This window comes from Marmota monax, unplaced genomic scaffold, assembly GCF_021218885.2.
Source record: "Marmota monax isolate L192 unplaced genomic scaffold, Marmota_monax_Labrador192_F-V1.1 WCK01_AAM20220418_F8-fsc00163, whole genome shotgun sequence".
Lineage (NCBI taxonomy): Eukaryota > Metazoa > Chordata > Mammalia > Rodentia > Sciuridae > Marmota > Marmota monax.
Genome location: NW_026693660.1, coordinates 50,095 through 71,150, shown reverse-complemented (window position 1 = coordinate 71,150; position 21,056 = coordinate 50,095). Strand labels below are relative to the sequence as shown.

The 21,056-nt window shown below is 42.2% G+C and overlaps 1 protein-coding gene across 2 annotated transcripts; it reads left to right on the top strand.

The window, feature by feature from the left end:
- The first annotated feature begins 5,179 nt into the window (after positions 1–5,179).
- Pex26 (peroxisomal biogenesis factor 26) lies at positions 5,180–14,949 on the top strand. Of its 2 annotated transcripts, XM_058584099.1 has the most exons (6): positions 5,180–5,291; positions 5,398–5,766; positions 7,192–7,332; positions 7,771–8,066; positions 9,540–9,686; positions 11,927–14,949. In XM_058584099.1, the coding sequence occupies exons 2-6, from the start codon at positions 5,501–5,503 to the stop codon at positions 12,028–12,030; spliced, it is 954 nt and encodes a 317-aa protein (XP_058440082.1). In that variant the 5' UTR covers positions 5,180–5,291; positions 5,398–5,500; the 3' UTR covers positions 12,031–14,949. The 2 variants fall into 2 exon arrangements, with proteins under 2 accessions (XP_058440082.1, XP_046315778.1); XM_046459822.2 differs by having other exon boundaries at positions 5,189–5,766.
- The last annotated feature ends 6,107 nt before the right edge of the window (positions 14,950–21,056 follow it).

Sequence of the window (21,056 nt, the reverse complement as noted above, 5' to 3'; positions counted from 1 at the left end):
GATGTGATGGCTCATGCCTGTAATCCCAGAGACTCAGTAAGCTGAGGTAGGAGGATCATAAATTTGAGGCCAGGCTCAGCAATTTAGCAAGGCCATAGGGAGTTAGTGATACCCTGTCTTAAAATAAAACATAAAAAAAGGGGCTGGGGCTGGGGCTGGGGCTTAGTGGCTAAAGGACCCTGGGTTCAATCTTGGAACCAAAAAAAAAAAAAAAAAAAAAGCTGTGACACCTATTTTCCTCTTTATTAACACTTTAGTGTTCCATCTGGTGTCATTCTTAGTCTGTTTCAGAAGCAGCTGCTGGGTGGAGTCTCAGTCTCCTTGACTAATGTGATAAAGCTCTTTCTAGCTTCAAAATTCTTGCAGAGTAACAGGTTTATTAGATTGTTGCCAAGGAAATAAAGGAAGAATATGCTAGAAAGGACATTAAGAATTACTCGTAGATAAGAAGCAGACTGGAACTTCTGGAACATCTAGGGCATGTGTGTTTTCAGTTTCAACCTGTTTCTCCCATTGGTCTCCAGCAAGGGTGCCAGAATGTCAAGACCAAATGGCACAGAACAGCTCTGGAAAACTGCCCCCTCTGGAGCGTTGCTTGCCTGTTGTTTTGCAGGGATGCAGAAATGAGTGAGACCCCATCCCAGTCCTCCAAAGGGCACAGTCCAATAGAGGAATGACATCAAATAATTAAAAGGAAATGTGGAAATTGAGAAGGACCCATAGGAGAGGCAAGAAAAAAGCAAAGTACAGTTGGGAGTTTGAAGGAAGGGGTGGTCAGTTGATTTAGGTGAGAACAGCAAAGACTCTGGGGAGGAGAGAGCATATTTACACCCTTCCACATTGGAACTAGGGCTGAATTATCTGTCCCTAGAGAGTATCCATTACTCATTCCAAAGAGCAGTCTTGGCCTGGAATCAGGAAGATTTGTTCAGTTTTCGCTAAACAGATCTTCTTGGGATGGGTGAGAGAAGGTCTCTTTAGAAGGACTCCCTAGTCACCTTTAATGTAGATGAAGAGGAGTGACTGATGATTCTTTAGTTACCCTTTCTGCCTGCCTTCCCTCTTTCTTTCCTTCCTTCCTTCTGTCCTTCCCCCTCTCTCTCTTTAGTGTTGGGGATGGAACCCAGACCCTTGAGTGTGTTAGGCAAGTGCACTACCACTGAGCTATATTTCCAGCCTTGATTTGTTTTTGTTTGTTTGTTTGCAGTGCTGGGGATTGAATAGTCACTGGGCATATGATCTGCTAGGAAATCTCCAGTTATTATTCCAGCTTTGCCATTGAAATCATGTGCTTTGAGCTTGGGTAGAGTTTCTGAGCTTTAGTTTTCCTTCAATAAATAGGGATAATGATAATAACAATAATACCTTGCTCTCAGGTATACTGTCAAGCTCAAATAAGACAAGTGTTATGTTCCAGTAAGAAGAAAAACTATGGGGCCAAAATGCCCCATTAGGTTTTAAGCCCTTCCTTGCCATAGGCATGTTGTGTGACCTTGGACAAGTTACTTAACCTCTCAGTACCTCAGTTTCTTCATCTACAAAATAAGGACAATATCAGGACCTTTGTCATAGGGTTGTTGAGAATTAAAATGAGTTAAAAGTTCAACATTCAGAAGAGCACCTGGCACTTAGCCAATACCATGCTATATAAATTGAGCTATCATTATTATTGTAAAGTACTCTACAGGATGATTACTTCTTAGATATAGAAGCAGAGTTCTGCTGTGTCTATAATGGAGGAGAAAACAGGAAGCATTGAGTTTTACCCTGAACTCCAAGTCCAGGCTTTCAAAAAGAGCCATAAAAATGCTATGTAGCTGACAAAGATCTGGAACCAGGGAATCACGTCCCTTGTCCAACCTGGGAAACATTCTCTCCACCCTGCCCGCAGTTATCTCCTTAGCTTATGTCTGACCAAAGGTCCACACTTGGCATGATCTGTTGCTTGCAGTGTGTTGCTTTAGATGTCTCTGTACTGAGGGACTCTGGCTGGGTGGGATAGGTTTGAGGGAGCAGCTGTGGATGCTGTTTATTAGTCTGAAGTGTGGAACCATTTTGGAGGGAGCAAGATAGGCCAGGCTGACTGCAGGTGTGGGGATCCCTGACCTTAATGTGGAAGAGTCAAGAGTTGGACTCCAGGTCAGAAAGTAAGATTACAGAACAAGGTAGATAAGAGTCTTCCTGCTCCTTATTTTTCCTCCATACATTACACCTTGTATTAATCTGAATGATTTCATAAATGTAAGGGATTCAGTGGGATGTCACAGGCTCTCTTCTGACCCTTGCCACTGCCTTATGTGACAGATGTTGGTGTTAGTTTCCTCAGATGAGAAGAATAAGGCACAGAGAAGTCAGGTGACTATAAGTCACATGGCTTCATCACCAAAGGAGCATGTTGAACAAATCTGAATCTGCAGACTAAGGAAGTGCCCTGAGCACTTTGCCAAACAGAAGGAAGAAAACCAAGTTCCAGAGCTTGGACAGGGTTGAGAATGAGTCATAATTTGGATGTTGGTGTCCCATTTTCTCTGCAAATGAAACAATTTCAACAATACAAATATTAACATGAGCCAGGCCTTAGAGATAGTGGAAAACAGTTCTTATTTCCATTCCTTGTTTTATTCCAAGGATAAAAAAATGAGAGAAGGATGGGTTGGTTGCATCATGATCCCTGAGTCAGAAAGAAGGTTAGCTGGGTAGGTGTAATATATAATACCTGTTCACACTCCCACAGATAGATTTCTTTCACTTCTCTTTAAGATTTTTGTGTCTTAGCTCTAGAAATTCTGAGTACACTCATATAAAGGAGATGGTGTATCGTGGTTGTGTGTTGAAAAATCAATTTATGGGCATAAACTGCAAAGGTCAGATGATTACATACAAACTACTGTGAAGCCCTATATATTTAGTTGAAAATTGGGTGAAACACACAAATGGAACACAATCTTATTTTTATATGATTTTGAGCACTCCCCATTCCCTCTTTAAATATCTTGACCTCTATTCTGGCTTACTCACCACTAAATAAATTTGTTTCTGGCAAATCTGCTTCTTTTAAGGCTGTGCTGCCATCTCCTGGACAAATTTGGAACACCAAGAAATTTGCTAGAGATGAAGGAAGGACTTTTCTGGGCAGCAGTCCTTTAAAAGTGGTATGCCTGCAGGATGTGGTTGCACCAGCTTCATCTTGCGAAGGTCCACTCAGGTCTATTTTCTGCTGCTCTTTCTGCTTTCCTGTTTTTTCATGGCAGAATTCAGTTCTGAGAAACAGTTCTGGTTTGGTGTGGCTGTTTTTGTTGTTGTTTGTTTTTGTAGTTCCAGCCTACTAATTATATTATTACCTACAATCTTCATGATTTAATGTTAAGTCTGAGGCAGAGCTGATTAAACATTTTGGCATGCTCAGTCTTAGAGTGACTCACACTTTCTAGGCATCTCTGCTTTTTCTCTAGAGTTTGCTGTGGGGGAATGAATATTGCCTGGTGAGGAAGAAGGACTACTCACAAAAACGCTGAGAATTTGTTGGTTCTAGGGCAGTGTTCCAAAATGAATAGTGACTCCAATGATAGGGGCTATTGCTGAGCACAAGGGACATATTTTCTTTCTATTGTGTCCTCACCCCTGAATTTACTATTAAAAAATGAAATTAAATGCAGATACCATTTTTTACCTCCCCACTGTTATCACTTCCATTCTCTCCTCTCTATTTCATTTATTTCTCCTTTTCATATACCACCATTATTATTCTTTCCTCTCCCTTTCTTCTTTCCTCCCTTTTTTTCTTTCTCTCGCTGGGGATGGAACCCAGGCTCTTGCATGTGTTAGTCAAGTGCTCTACCACTGAGCTATACTCCCAACCTTATTTATTTATTTTTTGTTTTTTTTCTTCCATGATGGTGTAAGCTAAGTAAAAGAGACATTTTTGTTTCTTTTGTTCACTGTGGGATCCTCAGGGCCTAGAACAGTGCCTGCCACCTAGTATGTATTCAGAAAATATTTGTGGAATATTTATATTTGTGGCATTTTATATGGTCACAGTGTCCACACTTCTTTTTCCTGAGTCTGATGGACTTGATGTTTCTGCCTTATTACCTTTCTGCAGAGAGCTGTAAACCCAGAAGATGGATAAGTCTATACTCAGTGACAGAGGAAGGAAATATACATGTGAGCAAGCACTTACCCTGTGCCTGGCCTGTCTGATCTAATCAATAGGGGAGCAAATGATTCTAGGGACGCTTTGGAGAGCGTTCAGAAGGTAGAAAACCGGGGAGAAACTGAAGCCAAGAGGTTCTAGTATAAATGTGGGAGGTTAGGCAAAGCCTGGGTGAAACACATACTATAATAATAGATGTAATTTGTGTAACTATTCAGATTAGATAGTTATTATAGCTGCGATTTATCAAATACCTTTTCTGGTCTTAGCATTTCATTGTAAATTGCATTACACACCGCATGACTTTGATTTTCACCACATACTTAAATTATGTGGGCAACGAGGGTTCAAGGAACTTACCTAGCTTGTTTGTGTGATGACTGCATCCCCTGAATAGAAAGTATAGACTCAGTTCGGCTTCTGAAGAACCGACAGTGGTTAAACACATGCCATCTACCCAAAGTGCCTTACTTTGACAGTATTTCTGTTACTTCCTAGTTGTGTGACCTTCAGCAAATTATTTAAGTAGGGTCCAATGTCCTCACCTGTAAAATGGGGAGGGAAGAATTAAACGATCGCACACAAAGCGTGTTGTACAATGTCAGGCCCATTTAAAACATTGAATGAACTGTGAGGTAGGTTTGAGAAGGCTGAACATATTCTGAAAAAGCGGCCAGCTTTGCTGTTTTCTTTCAGTAATTTTCCTAGACTTCCTCCAGCAGTTCTATTTGCCACCCCAGGAGAAACTCAAGAGTTAGAAGCGTGCAGGTCGCTCCGCCTCCGTTAATGGAATTTCTTCCGTTTCGCCTCTGCCTAAACTGGCTAGCGAGGGTATCTCCCAAGACTGCTGTGGTTTTGCTAGTAGTCCATTTGTCCTTATTTCTCAACCCTTGGGCGCAGATGTTTTCTCCCAGGACCGTGACAGCTGGTGCGCGGCGTGCTGGGAGTTGTAGTACAATCTTTTCCCCGTTTCTAGAGGGCGGTTTAGTCGAGCACTGGAGACTACAACTCCCAGAGTCCCGGAGTCCGGAGCAGGCGCGTGTCCACACGACCGCCAAAGATGTCGGCCCTCGCTGCCCCATGAAGCTGCTGCCGGGCTCTGTTAGCCGGGAGAGCTCTCCGGAGTTAATAAGGCCAGGTATTCCATAGATGCAGCAATTCTGCAAACCTGACGTGTAGACTGGTTCTCAGAGTGCCAGGCTGTTGGCGAGCTTTTGTCTTGCCCCCTCCTCTTCCTTCTCCAGAATCGACCTTCGGACAGGTTGTGGGGAAGGGAAGGAAGACTTCCCCCTCCTCTCCCAGGCAGACCCAGGATATCGCGGAGTCTCGGGAGAGGCGGTCCTTCTGATGTTTGAGGAGACAGGCTTTGAGCCGAGGCTGGCGATGAAGAGCGACATCTCGACCTCTGCAGCCCCTCTTAAGGGGCTCGGGACCCCCTTGCGGAGCAGCGAGCCCGCGCGCTTGGTCCCGGCAGCGTCTCCCTCAGTGCTTCTGCTGGAGGAGGCTGCCGACCTCCTGGTGGTGCACCTAGACTTCCGCGCGGCACTGGAGACCTGCGAGCGGGCCTGGCAGAGCCTGGCCAACGACTCCTTGGCCGAAGAGCCCGCGGGCACGTACGTGCTGGGTTCGATTCTATTCTGGGTGCTCTTGGGGAGGGACTCAAAAGTTGCAGGATTTCTTTTCCTTCCTTCCTTCCTCCCTTCCTTCCACCCTCCCTCCCTCCCTTCCTTCCTTTCTCCCTCCCTCCCAAATTGCACATCTGGCTTTCCTGTTTGTGCATCTTGGGCCCATGCTACAGAGGAAGAAACTGAGGCACTGCATAATGAAGATGCGGTGGTGTAACCGAACCTATTGGCAATCCTTACTCCTGGTTCCAGCGTATAATGGCATGGTGGGGAGGCTGAATGTGTATCAGGTGTTCAACAGTTAGCTGGTTCACTAAGCAGGAAATCCTTCTTTAGGTACTCCCAGCCCCCATCCCACAATTGTTCACCCCAGACCGTGGCTGATCTTGGAAATGGTGGTGGTGGGGGGGTGTCAAAGCAGGAGTAGTGTTCTGGTCCTGTTGAAGGATTGGAATAAAGAATTAATCTGGGGCTGGGATTGTGGCTCAGCAGTAGAGCGCTCGCCTAGCATGGGCGGGACCCGGTTCGATTCTCAGCACCACATTAAAAAAATAAAAAAAGGCATTGTGTTGTGTCCATCTACAAAAAAGATATTCTCTCTCTCTCTCTCTCTCTCTCTCTCTCTCTCCCTCTCCCCCTCCCTCCCTCTCCCTCCCTCCCTCTCTCTCTTTCCCTCCCTCCCTCTCTCTCTCCCCCTCCCTCTCTCTCCCTCCCTCCCTCTCTCCAAAATAAAAAAAATAATACTAATAAAAAAAAAGAATTAATCTGGAGAAGATCTTGGTTCTACATTGTTCTTTCTAATCCCACAGCCTACTCTGGCAGTTAAGGGCACCATTTCTCTATGGATTGTAAATTTGGGTTAGGGCACACTTGGAGGGTAGAAAGTCAAAGCTGACCTCAGAGAAGGATAAAGTGTGGAACTCTGGTTGTGCTTTTAGGGAGCAAGAGAGTTTGTTATAGTGAATGTTGAAGGCTTTGCTTCTGGACATCTGGAGGTACTTTACTAGGTAGTTCTCAAAGTCCAGTTGTGGAGTTCCTAAACCTATATGTAGCCAAAAGCTTTGCTCCAAGCCCATTTCTTCACTAAGCATACACTTAGTTCCAGCTTTCTTTAGATACACATGTCTGTGTTGAACCTTGATATTTTCCCCTCAGGATACTCTTTATGTTCATTCAAACTTGATTTCACCTCCATACAAAGATGCATGTTGGGCAACAGCTGATTTCCCTCTATAAAGTAATGAAGGGCAGGGAGGACCACCCATGAGACCAGTTGTGAATCCCCCAGGATGATTGGGATGGGAGAGGTAAATGGCTGTTAAGTTGGGAGCAGGAGAATAGTCCCAGGGTGTAGGTGGAAATGGAATTGAAGGGGAACTACTTCTAAACCAGAATTGGTCTTTCTGCTGACAGCTACTTGGAGGTGAAATGTTCTCTGTGTATTGTGGGGATCCAGGCCCTGGCAGAAATGGATCGGTGGCGGGAAGTCCTCTCCTGGGTCCTTCAATATTACCAGGTCCCTGAAAAGCTACCCCCGAAAATCCTGGAGCTGTGGTAGGTCCTTTTTGCTGGCACTAGATCAGTACTGGAACAAGAGGATTTTTCTCTTCTCTCCTGAATCTGGATCTAATACTTCTTCTTTCTGCTTCCCTAACCATTTCCCTCCAAAGCTAATCCTCCCTGCTTTTGTCAGACCTCAAAATAGCAGTAAAGGATGAGAAAGGGGGATTTTAGGACTGGGATAGAGGAAAAGAAGAAGAGGAGATAGGGAATAGGAGTGAGGTGGGATGACCAGTAGATAGAACTGAAGGAGCTGCTTGCTACTTCCTAGGAATTCCTAATTCTTTAACAATGTCAGCATTCTATAGGGAATGGCTGGAGGACTTGGGAGGGGTTTGATAGGAGAAGCATAGTGGTTATGAGAAATAACCAACTATGGAGCACTGACTCTACTTTTTTTGGGGGGGGGAATTGCATTATTTGGGGATGCAGTATTCTTTTATACAGCAAAATGCAAGAGCCTGGAGCAGTGCTGAATGTGGTCTGTTCCTGGCTTCAAGACCCAGACAACCAGCGCCTTCCAGAATATGGAGCTTTGTGTGAACTCCACCTACAGCGGGTGCTACTGCCTCTGGGCCGCTTTTTGGAGGCTGAAAAGCTTGTGATGGGCTCTGCAGCCTTTGGTGAGGAGCAGCGACTAAAAGTGCTCCAGACCATTCATGCAGCGAGGCAACAGCAGAAACGGGAACATTCAAGCTCCCAGGAGGTCCAGAAACTAAACCAGGAAGGTAGGATTATACCTCTGTGGTCTCTATAGAGTGGAATTGCGGACTTTGCCTCCATCTTGAGTCCTTCAAGGCTTTCCTAAGGCCTTGGGAGCAATTCTTTGTATGAATAACTCTTGAATCACAGAAACTTGATGAATTGCCTAAAAAGCCAACCAGACCCTCTAAAGTTTGCAATGAAATGAGACTCTCCATAAAGGGTTGGGGTTTATGGATCTCTGAATTGTGATTCTGGTCTTCTGAAGGTCACCTTCCTTTTGAGGGCTGATCAGTCATCATCTCCTTGAGGTCCTCTCATTAGATATCTTGCTTCTACCATAATAGCCTGGTGGGATGTCAGTCCTCCTTTAAATGCTGGCCCCAACACAGACAAATATGAGATATACTCAGGATAGCTGAGAAACTAACATCATAATTTGGTAGCTTGACTTTATGTAGTAAGTATTACTTGTTTTCAGCTTTTGGTTCCTGCCCAATTCCAGTCTACCTTCACTTAACTAGAGCTTTTGAGTATTTCTATTTTCTTGAGGTCTAACTTGCTCATTTGGATGCAGTTTTACACAATGGCTTCTAGTTAGCATCATTCTAGGATCACCTACACAAAGGTGAGTGTGGGGATTGTTCTGTTACACGAGAATTTAAAGGCCCTGTACTCCAGACCCTGCCCCTGATCCTTAAATCCTTTCATCTCCCTTTCCTTGAGTTTTTGTGTGAATACTTGCAAAGATAGAAAATTCATTATCTCCTGAAACAGCACATTCCATCTCTAGACAGTTCTGCAGAAAAATTCTTTATTATGCTAAATTTCATCTGGGAGTCTTTTTGTTGTTTTGTTTTTTAATTAACAAAGGTCCTTCAGTTTAATTAGGAGACTGAATCCTGTTCTCAAAAATATTATTCTTGGTGTGCTTAAAAGCATCAACCTGCTGAGGTAGAATCACTTCTTTGCAAGCAGGTTGCTGGCTTCAGGGATCATGTGTGGCTGCCTTGGCCCTCTACCCTGCACCTCCTGTGAGGGAGAGGGTGAGAAGAGATGTTTAATGGCAAGTCCAGATTCTTCTTTCAGGACTGATACCGCTTGCCTTTGTGCTGGCAGTATTCATGCTTATATTCATAATCCAAGACTATTGAATTCTTCACTATATATATTAAGTGCCTTTCATTTCACTGTGTTAATGTAATAGTCAGAATTGTGGGTCTGTGTTACTCTTATGTATGTGTCATAAGCCAGGCTATAAATAAGGCTATAAAATAATGAGACCATTAAAAGAAACACCGTATATGCTGGGTTTACTCAGCTAAGTAGGTGTTGTCTGCACATGACAGTCAGTTGGTGATGCAGTCTGTCCTCAAAACATTTTCGAAGCTTTTGGAATTTCCTTTTGAATAACTTCATGAGGTAACTCTTATAATTTAGCTCAGAACTGAACCTATCCTCCTAACTTACTCTGAAGTTACACTCTGTCCCTTGACCAGGCTCATTTTCCCACAAGTTCCTGTCACTACTGATGCTGCTTCGTCGGCTTTGGGACTGTGCTCTGAGCTACTTTCTTTCTCTATCCTTCAAGAAGAGCCTCCTTGCCACATTGATCCTTTGTCTCTTGGTGGTAAGGTTTGATCCAGGTAAGTGAGAACATTCCATACCCTCCTTCCTGGGGAAGGCGTCCTTGACAGTGATTGGGCCTGTGGGAACAGTTGCTTTTCTGTACTCCCATCAGAGCCCTGCTGGGGATGGAGCCATGGACTACAACATTGTTCCCTAAGCCTCTGCCACAATGAGGATTTAAGCAGAAGTCAGCTTTACCTGGAAGGAAAGACTAGCTGTAGAGTCTATGGGAGCAGTTTGGAGAAAATCCACTCTGCAATTTGAGTGTTCTGAACACTGATGGAGTCATGTGGATGTCTGCTTTATTTAGGGGTGAAATCTGACTAGCACCTCAGAATTAAAAACAAAACAAACCTTCTTCATTATGAATATTTAAAAGAGTGTTAATCTAAGTATAATGTCTAATTAATGTTTATAAAATTGTTAATGTTACAAATATTAAATTGTAAGTGAAATACTTTTACATTTTAGAAAACTGTGGAGATAGGCACAGTGGTACATGTCCATAATCCCAGCTACTTAGGAGCTGAGGCAGGAGAATCACAAATTCCAGACCAGCCTCAGCAATTTGCCCAAAATTAAAAAAATAAAAACAAGGCTGGGGCTATGACTCAGTTATAGAGTGTTCCTGGGTTAAGTACCTATTACTGCTAAAGTGGGGAGGGGAGTGGAAAACAGAGAAAAGCATAAAGAAGAAGAAGAAGAAGAAGAAAAAAAATCACCTATGCTTACTATTGCAGTGGTTAAACTTGTAGTCTTTTTCTATAGATATGGATATGGTAGTATGGTAGGCAGTTTTATGTATCATAAGTATTCTTTTAAGCATGGCTTTAAATAGCCTAAATAATATTTCAATTTATAGAAATTCCCATAATTGATTTAAATATTCAACATTCTGATGACGATTCTGTTTTCTGTCTTACTACTACTTTGGACACCGTTGATTATTTCCTGAATTAACTGTTCAGATGTATAAACACTGGACCAAGGTTAGACAAACGTGTTTAGATTATTTTTTTCTGTTACTTTCTGTGAGTTATGATCTAATTTCCACTCTGTTTATTAACTCAGACTTAAAGTTATATGACTTTAACCCTTTTGCTGTATTCTGAGTAGAAATTTCCTCCAGAAAGTCCTATTTGCTGTACGAAGTCACTAGGTGGCTCTCAAAACTGGTAAGGATAGGGCTGGGATGTTAGATTGGTGGTGGAACACTTGCCTAGCTTGTGCAAGGCCCTGGATTTAATTCTGGGCACCACAAAAAAAAAAAAAAAAAAAAAAAAAAAAAGCTAGTCTGTGTTCTTTCTTATTATCTACCCTTTGACTTTCTACTTTGTACCAGAGACTTCATAAAAACTTAGAAATTCCTTATGGTTCCTCTAAGCCCTTTAGTTTCATAAATGCTGATCTGAATGGGGATAGCAGGCCATTTGAACTTGCTGCTCAGAGCTTCTTCAGAAGTGCCTTGGCCTAAAGGAGGAGAGGATCTGCAAGTGGACCACAGTTAGAACTGCTAGAAAGGATATAAGAACAGTTGACTATTAGTAGCTTTAAAAACAAAAAACATTTTTTAAGGGTGGAGGGTGAAGTTCAGTGGTACAGCATGTGCTCTCAGCATGGTCAGAGTTCTGGGTTCCATCCCTAACGCCAGACAATTTTTTAAGTTTCTCTTTTCTTGTTTTGTTTTTTTTTCATTTTTATATGTGGTCTCACCATGTTGCTCAAACTGTCCTTGAATCCCCGGACATAAATGATCCTCCTACCTCAGCCTCACAAGTATTAGGCCCATTTTTTTTTTCAAAGAAAAAAAGTATATTCCCTGTTAAATCAGTAATTCAAACAATGAAAAGAAAAAACCTGGTAGATCTTATTTTATATTATTTTCAGTATAATTAACTTTTATAGTAAATTATCATATGGCTTCAAATTTAAAAGGTACAGAAAGGTACAAAATGTAGTGAAAGATTATCCCCAAATTATTCTTCCAAAGACAGTCACTATTGCCTGTTTTTTTAATATTAAAAAGTTAGATTAAATCCAGATCTTTTTCTTAGAAAATTTAAGGTCATTGTAATTCAAGTGGAGAAACCATATCCCAGAGAAAGTGAGATTCCTTATTATTGAAGAACATGCAAATACCATGAAGCACCAAGTACATATCCTCAGGTGGCAGAGCTCCTGAGGACCAAGTAATGGGTGGAGTGAAAAGGGGCGTGTGAGAAGGGACACTTACCAGAGTCTTTCCCTCTTCCTACAGCGTCTCCTTCTTCCCTGCCCTTCCTCTACCAGCTGGCTCAGCTCTTCCACCGGATCCGGAAGGCCATGTTTGCTCGCCTCTACCAGCTTCCCCTCCATGACTGAGTAGTCTTCCACCTGCACCCTGGCCTCTCATTTTCCACCTTTGTAGGAGAATATTCTTTTCCCTGATGCCAGCCAGGTCCCTGTAGTAATTGGGGCGAGCCTCATTCCAGGGGGAACATTCTGGATGGGTGAACTTTGTCTTGCTGCTCTTATGCCCTTCTCTCTGCACCCTTTGCCTCTCCTTGGTGGAGAATGTGGAAACAAAGTGGGGCCAGAGCACACAGCTGTCAGAACTGCACCCTCTTACACTCAGGCCTCTTGGGAGGAAGGGGTTTGGGAACGGGGAATGTGTCCCTGAAACATTCCATTTTCTTGGCAAAGGCAGGGGGTGACCTTCCAGGTCAGGGTGTTGACAGAGCAAAAAGTTCAGAAACATCCTAGTGGAGTGACCCTTGACCTTTTACTTCCTTGAAAAACTTATTTCTGAATATCCTCTTACAGGGCAGCACCTTAATTAGAGTGAGTGAGATCAGAGAGAACTTCTCTCTTTTCTCCTCTATTTCTCTCCACAGACCTGTTATAATTGTGAATCAAGTCACTGTTCCCCCGGTCCTGCAGTAGGTGTGAAGGCTTCCTGAGTCTTGAGGCCTCTCTCTGCTTGGAATGGGGCATGGCTTTCAGAACACCAAGGTGACCACTGAAAGCAAAGTGAGCCCGCTCAGCCTTTATCACTGGGTAAAGTGATCTTGCTTGGTGCCTCTTGGTATTCAGCTCACTTTTCCAGCATGTCAGTGGCCAAATCCTGCTCAATTACATTCAGTGTCCTTGCCCACTCTTTCAGCCTGCCACTTTCTCTCTCCTTCCTGAAAACTGCCTCATAGTTGTTTATCCAGATTCTGTCTGTATCATTGTGACTTTGGTACATGCGGTGGCAGATCCTCCCCTTCATGTCTGTCCTAATTATGTTCTATCGTTTGTATAATGCCCAAGTTTTTCTGCTTCTGTAGGCTTGAAAAGTAGGTCAGCCTCAGAGGCTGATGAGCTGAAAATGGAACTGGGTAATCAGGTGAGCTGGAAGGAATGTGTGGGGGGCTGGGCTGAGGTAAGATGTGGTCTTTGAAGCCAGTGAACAATAGGCTTTAGAGGAGGAAACACTGGAGCCTTGGCATTGAGGAGTTGAAACATTTCAGTTTTTTTTTTTTTTTTTTTTCTCCTTGGCCACAAAAATCGTACACATTTCTTTGTAAGTAAATGTAGAGTACTACTGTATGTCAGAATCATGAAAACTTCCAGCCAGGGCTGGCCTCTTCATCGAAGTCCAAGCAAGCTGCCCATACTGGGACCCCAGTCAACATTGATGCCAAGGATACTTACTAGCTTGTGTTGGTCCATTTTCAGGGTTTGTGAGTTAACAACTTCTCTTTAGAGAAAACAAACATCACAGACCCTTGGAATTAAATCTAAAACTCTAGGAGATGGTCCAACTCTTTGCAAGAAGCAAATCTATGCTTTGTATAATAGCCTTTAAATTGAACTTAGAACCCCAGAAAGACAAAGGGAATCAGGCAAAGTGTGAGATCCCTCCTTTGGAGTAAATTTTTCTTTGTTTTTGAGGTGGAGGTCTTGCTGTTTTGCCCAGATTGGCCTTAAACTCCTGGGCTCAAGTGATCCTCCTGTTTCAGTCTCCTTAGTTACTGGGACTTACGTACCTGGCTTAGGATGATTTCTCAAAAATGAAAATCTGGTCCCATTCACAACCCTGGAGAAAATCTTTAGTGGTTTCCATGATCCCTAGGATAAAATCCAGATTCTTCATGTTTGTTAAGGCCTGTTAGGTGTAGGTTTCGGTGAAATACCTCCATGTGTCTGGGGCCTCTATTCCTTAGACATGCTGCTTCCAACCACCAGGCAATCAGGGTTTCCTCAGGCCTCTGTAGCTTGATGCTCCTGCTGGAAGGCCCTGTATTTGTTCTCTGTCTGGGGAGCTCCTCAACTTTCTAGTCATGTTCCAGGGAGCCTCTAGGAATCCTTCCCCAAGCCCTCCTGCTTCCAGGCCTTTTTTTCTTTTTTCTTTTTTTCCCCTTGTTTCTTATCCCTTGTGCAGTCATGACCTATAGTTGCATAATTCCTCATTGCTTCTGGTGTGCTGAGCTGTTTGAGGCTGGGGAGTGTGACTGGGGTGGTTTTTAAGAGTAGGGCTCAGATCCTTTATGTAATCTTTTATCTTTCTCAACCTCAGGCTCTCATTTCTTAAGTTCTTATCCCACAAGGACTTTTGGATGAGTAAAGAGGTTGTTCATAAGGAAGCACTTAGCACATTCTGCCCTAGGGGGGAGCTCTTGTGAGTGTTTGCAGTTACCAGGTCCAGTTGTATCCCAGGGCCCAGCAAGGAGCCTAGAAATGAGAAGGTGCTCAGAGGGGTTAATGAGTGGATTGATGTGACATAAGAGGGCTACATGCTTTTGGTAAGTTTGTGCAATTTTGTGTTGTGAAAACCCTGAACATAAAGACTTGATTATCCCCAGCTCATTGTTTTGCACTCTCTGAAGCTCCCCAGTGTCATTCAGCTTGCAGGCCTTTAAGGTCTCTGTTCTGAACTCTGCAGTGCTTGCTGGGTACAGCCGCAGCTACCTGTCTAATCAGGTGAGGAACTATGGATGTAGGCAGGTGCTCATGGGTCTTCAATTCTGGGCTTAATGAGGTGTCAAGTGAAGAGAGGGCTTTCTTGTCAGACTTACTAAACTTGCACTATTCAATACTTTGGCCATTAGCCAAATGTAGCTTTTGAGCATTTGAAATGTGTCCAGTCCAAATTGAGACATTCTGTATATGTAAAATACACACTGGATTTTGAAGACCAAATTAAAAAAAAACAAAAAAAACAAAAAAACGGAAACTCAAAACTATTTTTTTATGTTGATTGCATGTTTAAATGATAATTTTGGACATATTAGATTAAATAAAATCTATTAAAACTAATTTCATCTGTTTCTTTGTATTTTTTGAACTGAGGCTCCTAGTCTGTTTAAAGTGACCTATGTGGCATGCACTAGGGTGGTGCTGTTCAACACATACAACACACACCAGCAATTTAGAGGGGGATCAGAGAAGTGCAGTGTATGGTGGGATTTGGAGGATATTAGAAGTGGAAAGAGCCTCAGTGGCAGATCACATCTTATAACCCTCTTTTTTAGCTAAAGAAATTTAGACCCAGAAAGGTAAAGCCATTTGCTCCAAGTCACAGAGCCTCAATAAGAGTCAGGTCTCTCAACTCTTGGGCCTGGTGTTCTCACTTGCTCTCCAAATCCTCACTGTCACTGCTAGTATAAAGTTCATTATAGGCAGATATATCCAAAAGGGGAAAATTTAGCTAGAGTTAGCTGGTTAGTTCTGTAGGGTTCTGAAGGAATGCAACATGGGAGAAAGATTTTTCACTTCAGTGGTGGTTAACAGGGGTATGGGGGTCTGAGAGGATGGAGTATAGTGGAGAAGAAAAATTAGGCTACTGTGGGAAATCATGGGGTGGAGGTGGGTAGGCAGCAGAATAGCTAGTACCTGGAGGAGGATGTAGAATTCTTCTAAAAAGGTGATCAGAAAGAATGTCACTTCATGGCCTCATGCAAGTGATCCCCACTCTTGCATGTAAGTATCTGCGTGTATGTATATGAAGACCATATAGAGTTTTATACATACGGTATAGAATGCAAAAAGGTACAAAATTTATGGAAAGGAAAGTTTATTTTTCTACCCTGTTCATTCTGAATCCCCCATTTCCTGCCCAGAGGCAACCACTGCTTTGAGTCTGTTTCTTTTTCCAGACATAGTCTCAGATGTTAAGTTTCTCTTTCTCTTAAACAAATGATAGTATACTACACCCTTACACACAACTTTTTTTAAACTTAATTCGGGATCTTTGTTCCCTGTCAGCACATGTAGAACTTCTTAATTCTTCACTGCTAAGTATTATTTCATTGTGGGCTAGGATCACAGAGCCTATCCCTTTTCTGTTTTTTTTCTAATTGTAGAGATAGGTCTTACTATGTTGCCCAGGCTGGTTTTGAACTCCTGGGTTCAAGTGATCCTTCTGCCTTTGCCTTCCAAGTAGCTACCTTTTCCTTTTAAGTTTGCCGACATCTCTCATACATTTTTATTGTTACTTCTCTGCAAACACAAAGCAGGCTGCTCTACCTGCCCAATAACTACCCAAACTGCATTGGGTTCGGGAAGGGCTTTTCACACTCTGAACATGCAATGTACCCCACCAAAAAAATCTGCACTCAATCTGTCCTTCCCACCTGGTTAGAACAGCCAGAAGAAATAGCAGAAAGAAGTCCTGATCTGACTGCAAATAGGGTACTACCAAGAACCTCACCCTTGCTTTCCTCTCCTTGCATTAACCTCAGGGTTAATAGACTTTGACCTCAGCTGCTCAAAGGTGTGGTTGTAATTCTACTGATTTTACCTTGGCCTTAGTTAAGCAGCTGCATGCAATCTGGCCAAGGTTGGCCTCCCTACCCTGCCCTAGCACATTGTTAGAACTATACTACTTGGAGTGTTTACTAAAAAAATATAGGGCCCTTTTGCTTCTCTCCCTTTGGAAACTAGTATTTAGGGCTGGAAAGAAGCTAAATTAAAGGCCATGGGTGCACTGCTTCTCTTGGCAGCTTATCAGTCCCCTCTGTGTCCCTTCTTCTCCAGTGATGAAGAAAGGAGGAAATGGGGGTCCTGATACCATTTGAGTCTCTAGGCGTCTTGATAAAACAGTAAACAGTTTCTTAAAAAAAAAAAAAATATATATATATATATATATATATATATATGTATGTTACATGTAAATATATTTGACATAAGTATATAAAACAAATATATTTTAATTTTTTACTTTTTGCAGTCCTGGGGATGGAACCCAGGGCCTTGCTAATGCCAGGCACAAGCTCTATCACTGACCACATCTCCAGGTCTGTTTTGCTTTAAAAGCAGTCCCCACCTATGCCGGGTTTTGCTTTCCATAGCTTTAGTTTTCTGTGGTCCACACTGGGTTGTACTGAACCTTTATATAGTTACAGTAAGATTTTTTGAGAAATACCATATTCACATAACATTTATTACAGTTTATAATTGTTCTACATTATTTTTGGACATTGCTAATCTCTTCCTCTACCAACTTTATAAATTAAACTTTATCATAGGTATGTGTGTACAGGAAAAAACAGTAGACACAGGGTTTGCTATTTTCTCCAGTTTCCGGTACTAAATTCAGGGTCTTGAAGTATCCCCTTTGAATGAGGAGAAGAGGACTACTGTAATTATATTTTAGAAAATATTAAAAGTTAATGACTACATGACTAATGATTCTGCAACATGTACATTCAGAAAAATAAGAAATTATATTCCATCTATGTATATCAAAGTGCATAAATGCATTCTACTGTCATGTGTAACTAATTAAAACAAATTAAAAAATTTAAATAAAAAAAAGTTAAATAGAAGAAATATAGATAGGCCTTGTGGTTCCACTCATTGATGATCACTGTTAATATTGGTTGATTTTCTTTTTTGAATTTAAACACCCAATCCTGTAGACAGCCCTGGCCTTTTGAGAATCTTGTGAAAATGGCAGTTTGCAGACAGAATGATTTGTATATTTATAGGGATCAATAGGCAGCTGCCCCAGGAGAAAAGGTGATCTCAGAAAGGGAAGACTGGGGACAAGGAGCTGGGCAGAGCTGCTCTTCTCTGTGAAGCTGAACAGCTTGTGCTACACATGGAATCATGGCATGCCATTGTGTGCCTGCTCTTGCCAGTAGGCCAGATCCAAATACATGGCTGGGATTTTATGGCTCACTTCTAATTTTATTGCTGCAGACCCAAGTTCATATTTAATTTTATTTCCCAGTTTATGTTTCCCAAAGTTTAGGAACTTTGAAACTTTTATATCTACTTATCACTTTGTACCATTTGAGGTAGAGGCAGGGGATCATTAGATTTGATGGAGACTGAAAATATAAGATAATGTTTAGAGACTTCATTGAAAACCCAAAGGAGTTTTGTGGAAAAGTGTTAGTTTGGGAGTGGGGGTGGGGCACTTTAACAATAATATCAATGCTATTTGTATGGAAAGGTTTCTTAGCCAGAAAACTGATTTGTAGAACCCTTAGAACATAACCAATGGATTCTCACCTTCAGAGATCTTAAATTCTGGGAAAAAAAGTATTCAAATTTTATTTTACTTTACTTTTTATTGTCATGCTGGGGTTGGAACCTAGGGCTTCACACACACTAGGCAAGTACTCTACCAGTAAGCCACACCCTCAGCCCCTATATTTTTTACAAAAAGGCTTATTTTCAAGTGCAATCGAACACCATTCCTTGCTTGGCTCCTTGCTTCATCTGTAGCCTCATTGACTCCTCTTTCTCTGTTTCGTTATATGGTTTCTCATTTTCTTTGGGCCTTCAAACTTGAAGTGAGTGAACCCTCAAGGTGCTTTTCTGTTTCTACATGTTCTTTCTCTCGGAGAGGGGTTTTTTTTTTTTTCTTTTTTACTTCCATGATTCAGCTGTTTCCTTTATCTGAATGTTTCCCCATCTTTAGCTCCATCCTTGACATCTCAGGTTTTGTCTAATTCCATATCCAATTGCAGAGAAAATTTGGACCCACACCCTTCTTGCCGTGTTCTCCATCTGGCCTCTTGGCCTTTGTTCTGGTTGTTGGTCAGCTTCATCCCCATACCCACTCAGGCTGTTCCCTGTATTTCATTTTTCCATACTCTGTTAGATATCAACTCACTACTTAGCTAGATTTCTGTGTAAGGCCTTTGCTGGCCACTATCATAATGATATTTCTCTTTCTAGTCATTCTCTTGCACTTATTAGTCAAGCCACTTATTTCATTAAGTCAGTAGATATTTGTTCTTAAACTGTTTTAATGGGTCATATCTCTCCAGCTGGATGGAAGTCTTTGGTGTGAAGTAGGACCATGTCCTTTAGCTAACATTTGTAAGGTGTTTACCAGGTGCCAGGCCCCTTTCAAAGCACTTTTTTAAAAAATTGTTTCAAGAGAGAGAAGGAGAGAGAAGAGAGAGAGAGAGAGAGAGAGAGAGAGAGAGAGAGAGAGAGAGAGAATTTTTTAATATTTATTTTTCAGTTTTTGGTGGATACAACATCTTTATTTTTATTTTTATGTGGTGCTGAGAATCGAACCCAGCGCCCCGCGCATGCCAGGCGAGTGCGTTAACCGCTTGAGCCACATCCCTAGCCCCTTTTTCAAAGCACTTTACCTATATTAATGAATTGAATCTTATAATAAACCCATGAGGTAGGTATTATAATCTTTATTTTAGAGATGACAGAACAGACACAGAGGGGCTTAGGAACTTGCCCTGCATCCCACATTAAGTAGTAGAGCTGAGATTTTAACCTAGTTTGATTTTAACTTCTAGTTTCTGGCACTAGAAGTCTTTTTCTTGCCACCTCTGCAGCACCTAGAATGAACGCCATGTATGGAAAAGTCTATGTAATAAAGATGTGTTGAATGAACTTGAATTTGGGCTTTGGATATTAGAGGAAGGAAGAAATTGGGGAAAGAAGCAGCAAAAATTGGGGAGCAATAAGGTAAGCATCAGGGCTGATGGGTGAGGGTGGAGAGAAGGAGGGACAATGGCTTTGGCACCTGCTTTAGCAGTGGCATTCCTCAGCCCATCAGAGAGAAAGAGCAGCAGGTGTTCCTTTTCACATGTACCAGTGATGACAAAGACAGCCTGGCAGGCCACATTCTGTAGATATAAATACAAGCTGATGGTTCCATTAGATGACTCACCGGATGAGTTAAGCTCCTGATTACCAGCTACTGTAGCTGAATTCAAACCAATAGGCTGTTTTCTCTGAAAGAAGCCTCTCTATTGTCTCTGATCTTCTCCAAACAGTTGCCTGAGAGTTTTGCTCATCTTCACTAGTCTAGTGCCAAGCTGGAAGCTTATCACCCTGCAGGAGACACCCAGCCCATTCCCAGTCTTTCTGAGTCTTTGGACTTAGACAATAGATGACAATCTCCTTCTAGCAGGTAGCCACTGCTCTGGAACATTCTGAGGGTCATACCCCCTCCCATTTTAGCGCTTATTTTGTATTCTATCTTATTCGTGAATTTCAAATAAGAATTGAAATTCTTATTTGAAATTCACGAATTTCAAATAAATGAAATTTGCCTGTTTTCAGAGATGCTAAAAGACATGCCCCATTAATCCTCCCAAAAGACACATAAGTCATTATAGGGCTTTGTTTTGTTTTGGTGCTGAGGGAATCTATGGCCTTGTGCATGCTATGCACTGAACTATATTGCCAGACCCTGCAAGACTCCTTGAGAAATAAAGGCTAAACCCAGATGGAATACTCTTGCTATTCAAATGATGGGCAGTGTGAGACGGTATATAAAAATGTAGACTCTGAGACCATAATGCTCAAGTTCAAATCTTGGCTCCCTTTCTTTGACCCTGGGCAAATCACCTTTTCTGTGCCTTAATTTCTTAATCTGTAAAATGAGGACAATATGGTATTTATAGATTTATTGAGAGAAATAAATGGTACTAAGACATATGAAACAATTAAAAATTGCATGAAGCTGGGCATAGTGGCACCCATCTGTAATACCAGCTATTCAGGAGCCTAAGGAAGGAGGAAAACAAGTTTGAGGCTAGCCTAGACAACTTAGAAGAAAATTAGAAGACAAAAGCATCTGGCATGTATTGAGGCCCTGGGTTTGATCCCCAGTACTTAAAAAAAAAGTGCATGGTGTGCCATGAGGATAGTAATTTATTTATTTATTTTGGTGTGGGGGAGGCTGATACCAGGGATTGAACTCAGGGGCACTCAACACTGAGCCACATCCCCAGCCCTATTTTGTATAGGGTCTCACTTGAGTTGCTTAGAGCTTCACTTTTGCTGAGGCTGGCTTTAAACTTGCCAACCTCCTGCCTCGGCCTCCCGAGCTGCTGGAATTACAAATGTGTGCTGCCACGCCAGGCTAGTTATTATTATTGATGTTAAAGGAAGCGTGAGATGGGGAGGACTGACCCAGTAGTGGTAGAACTCAG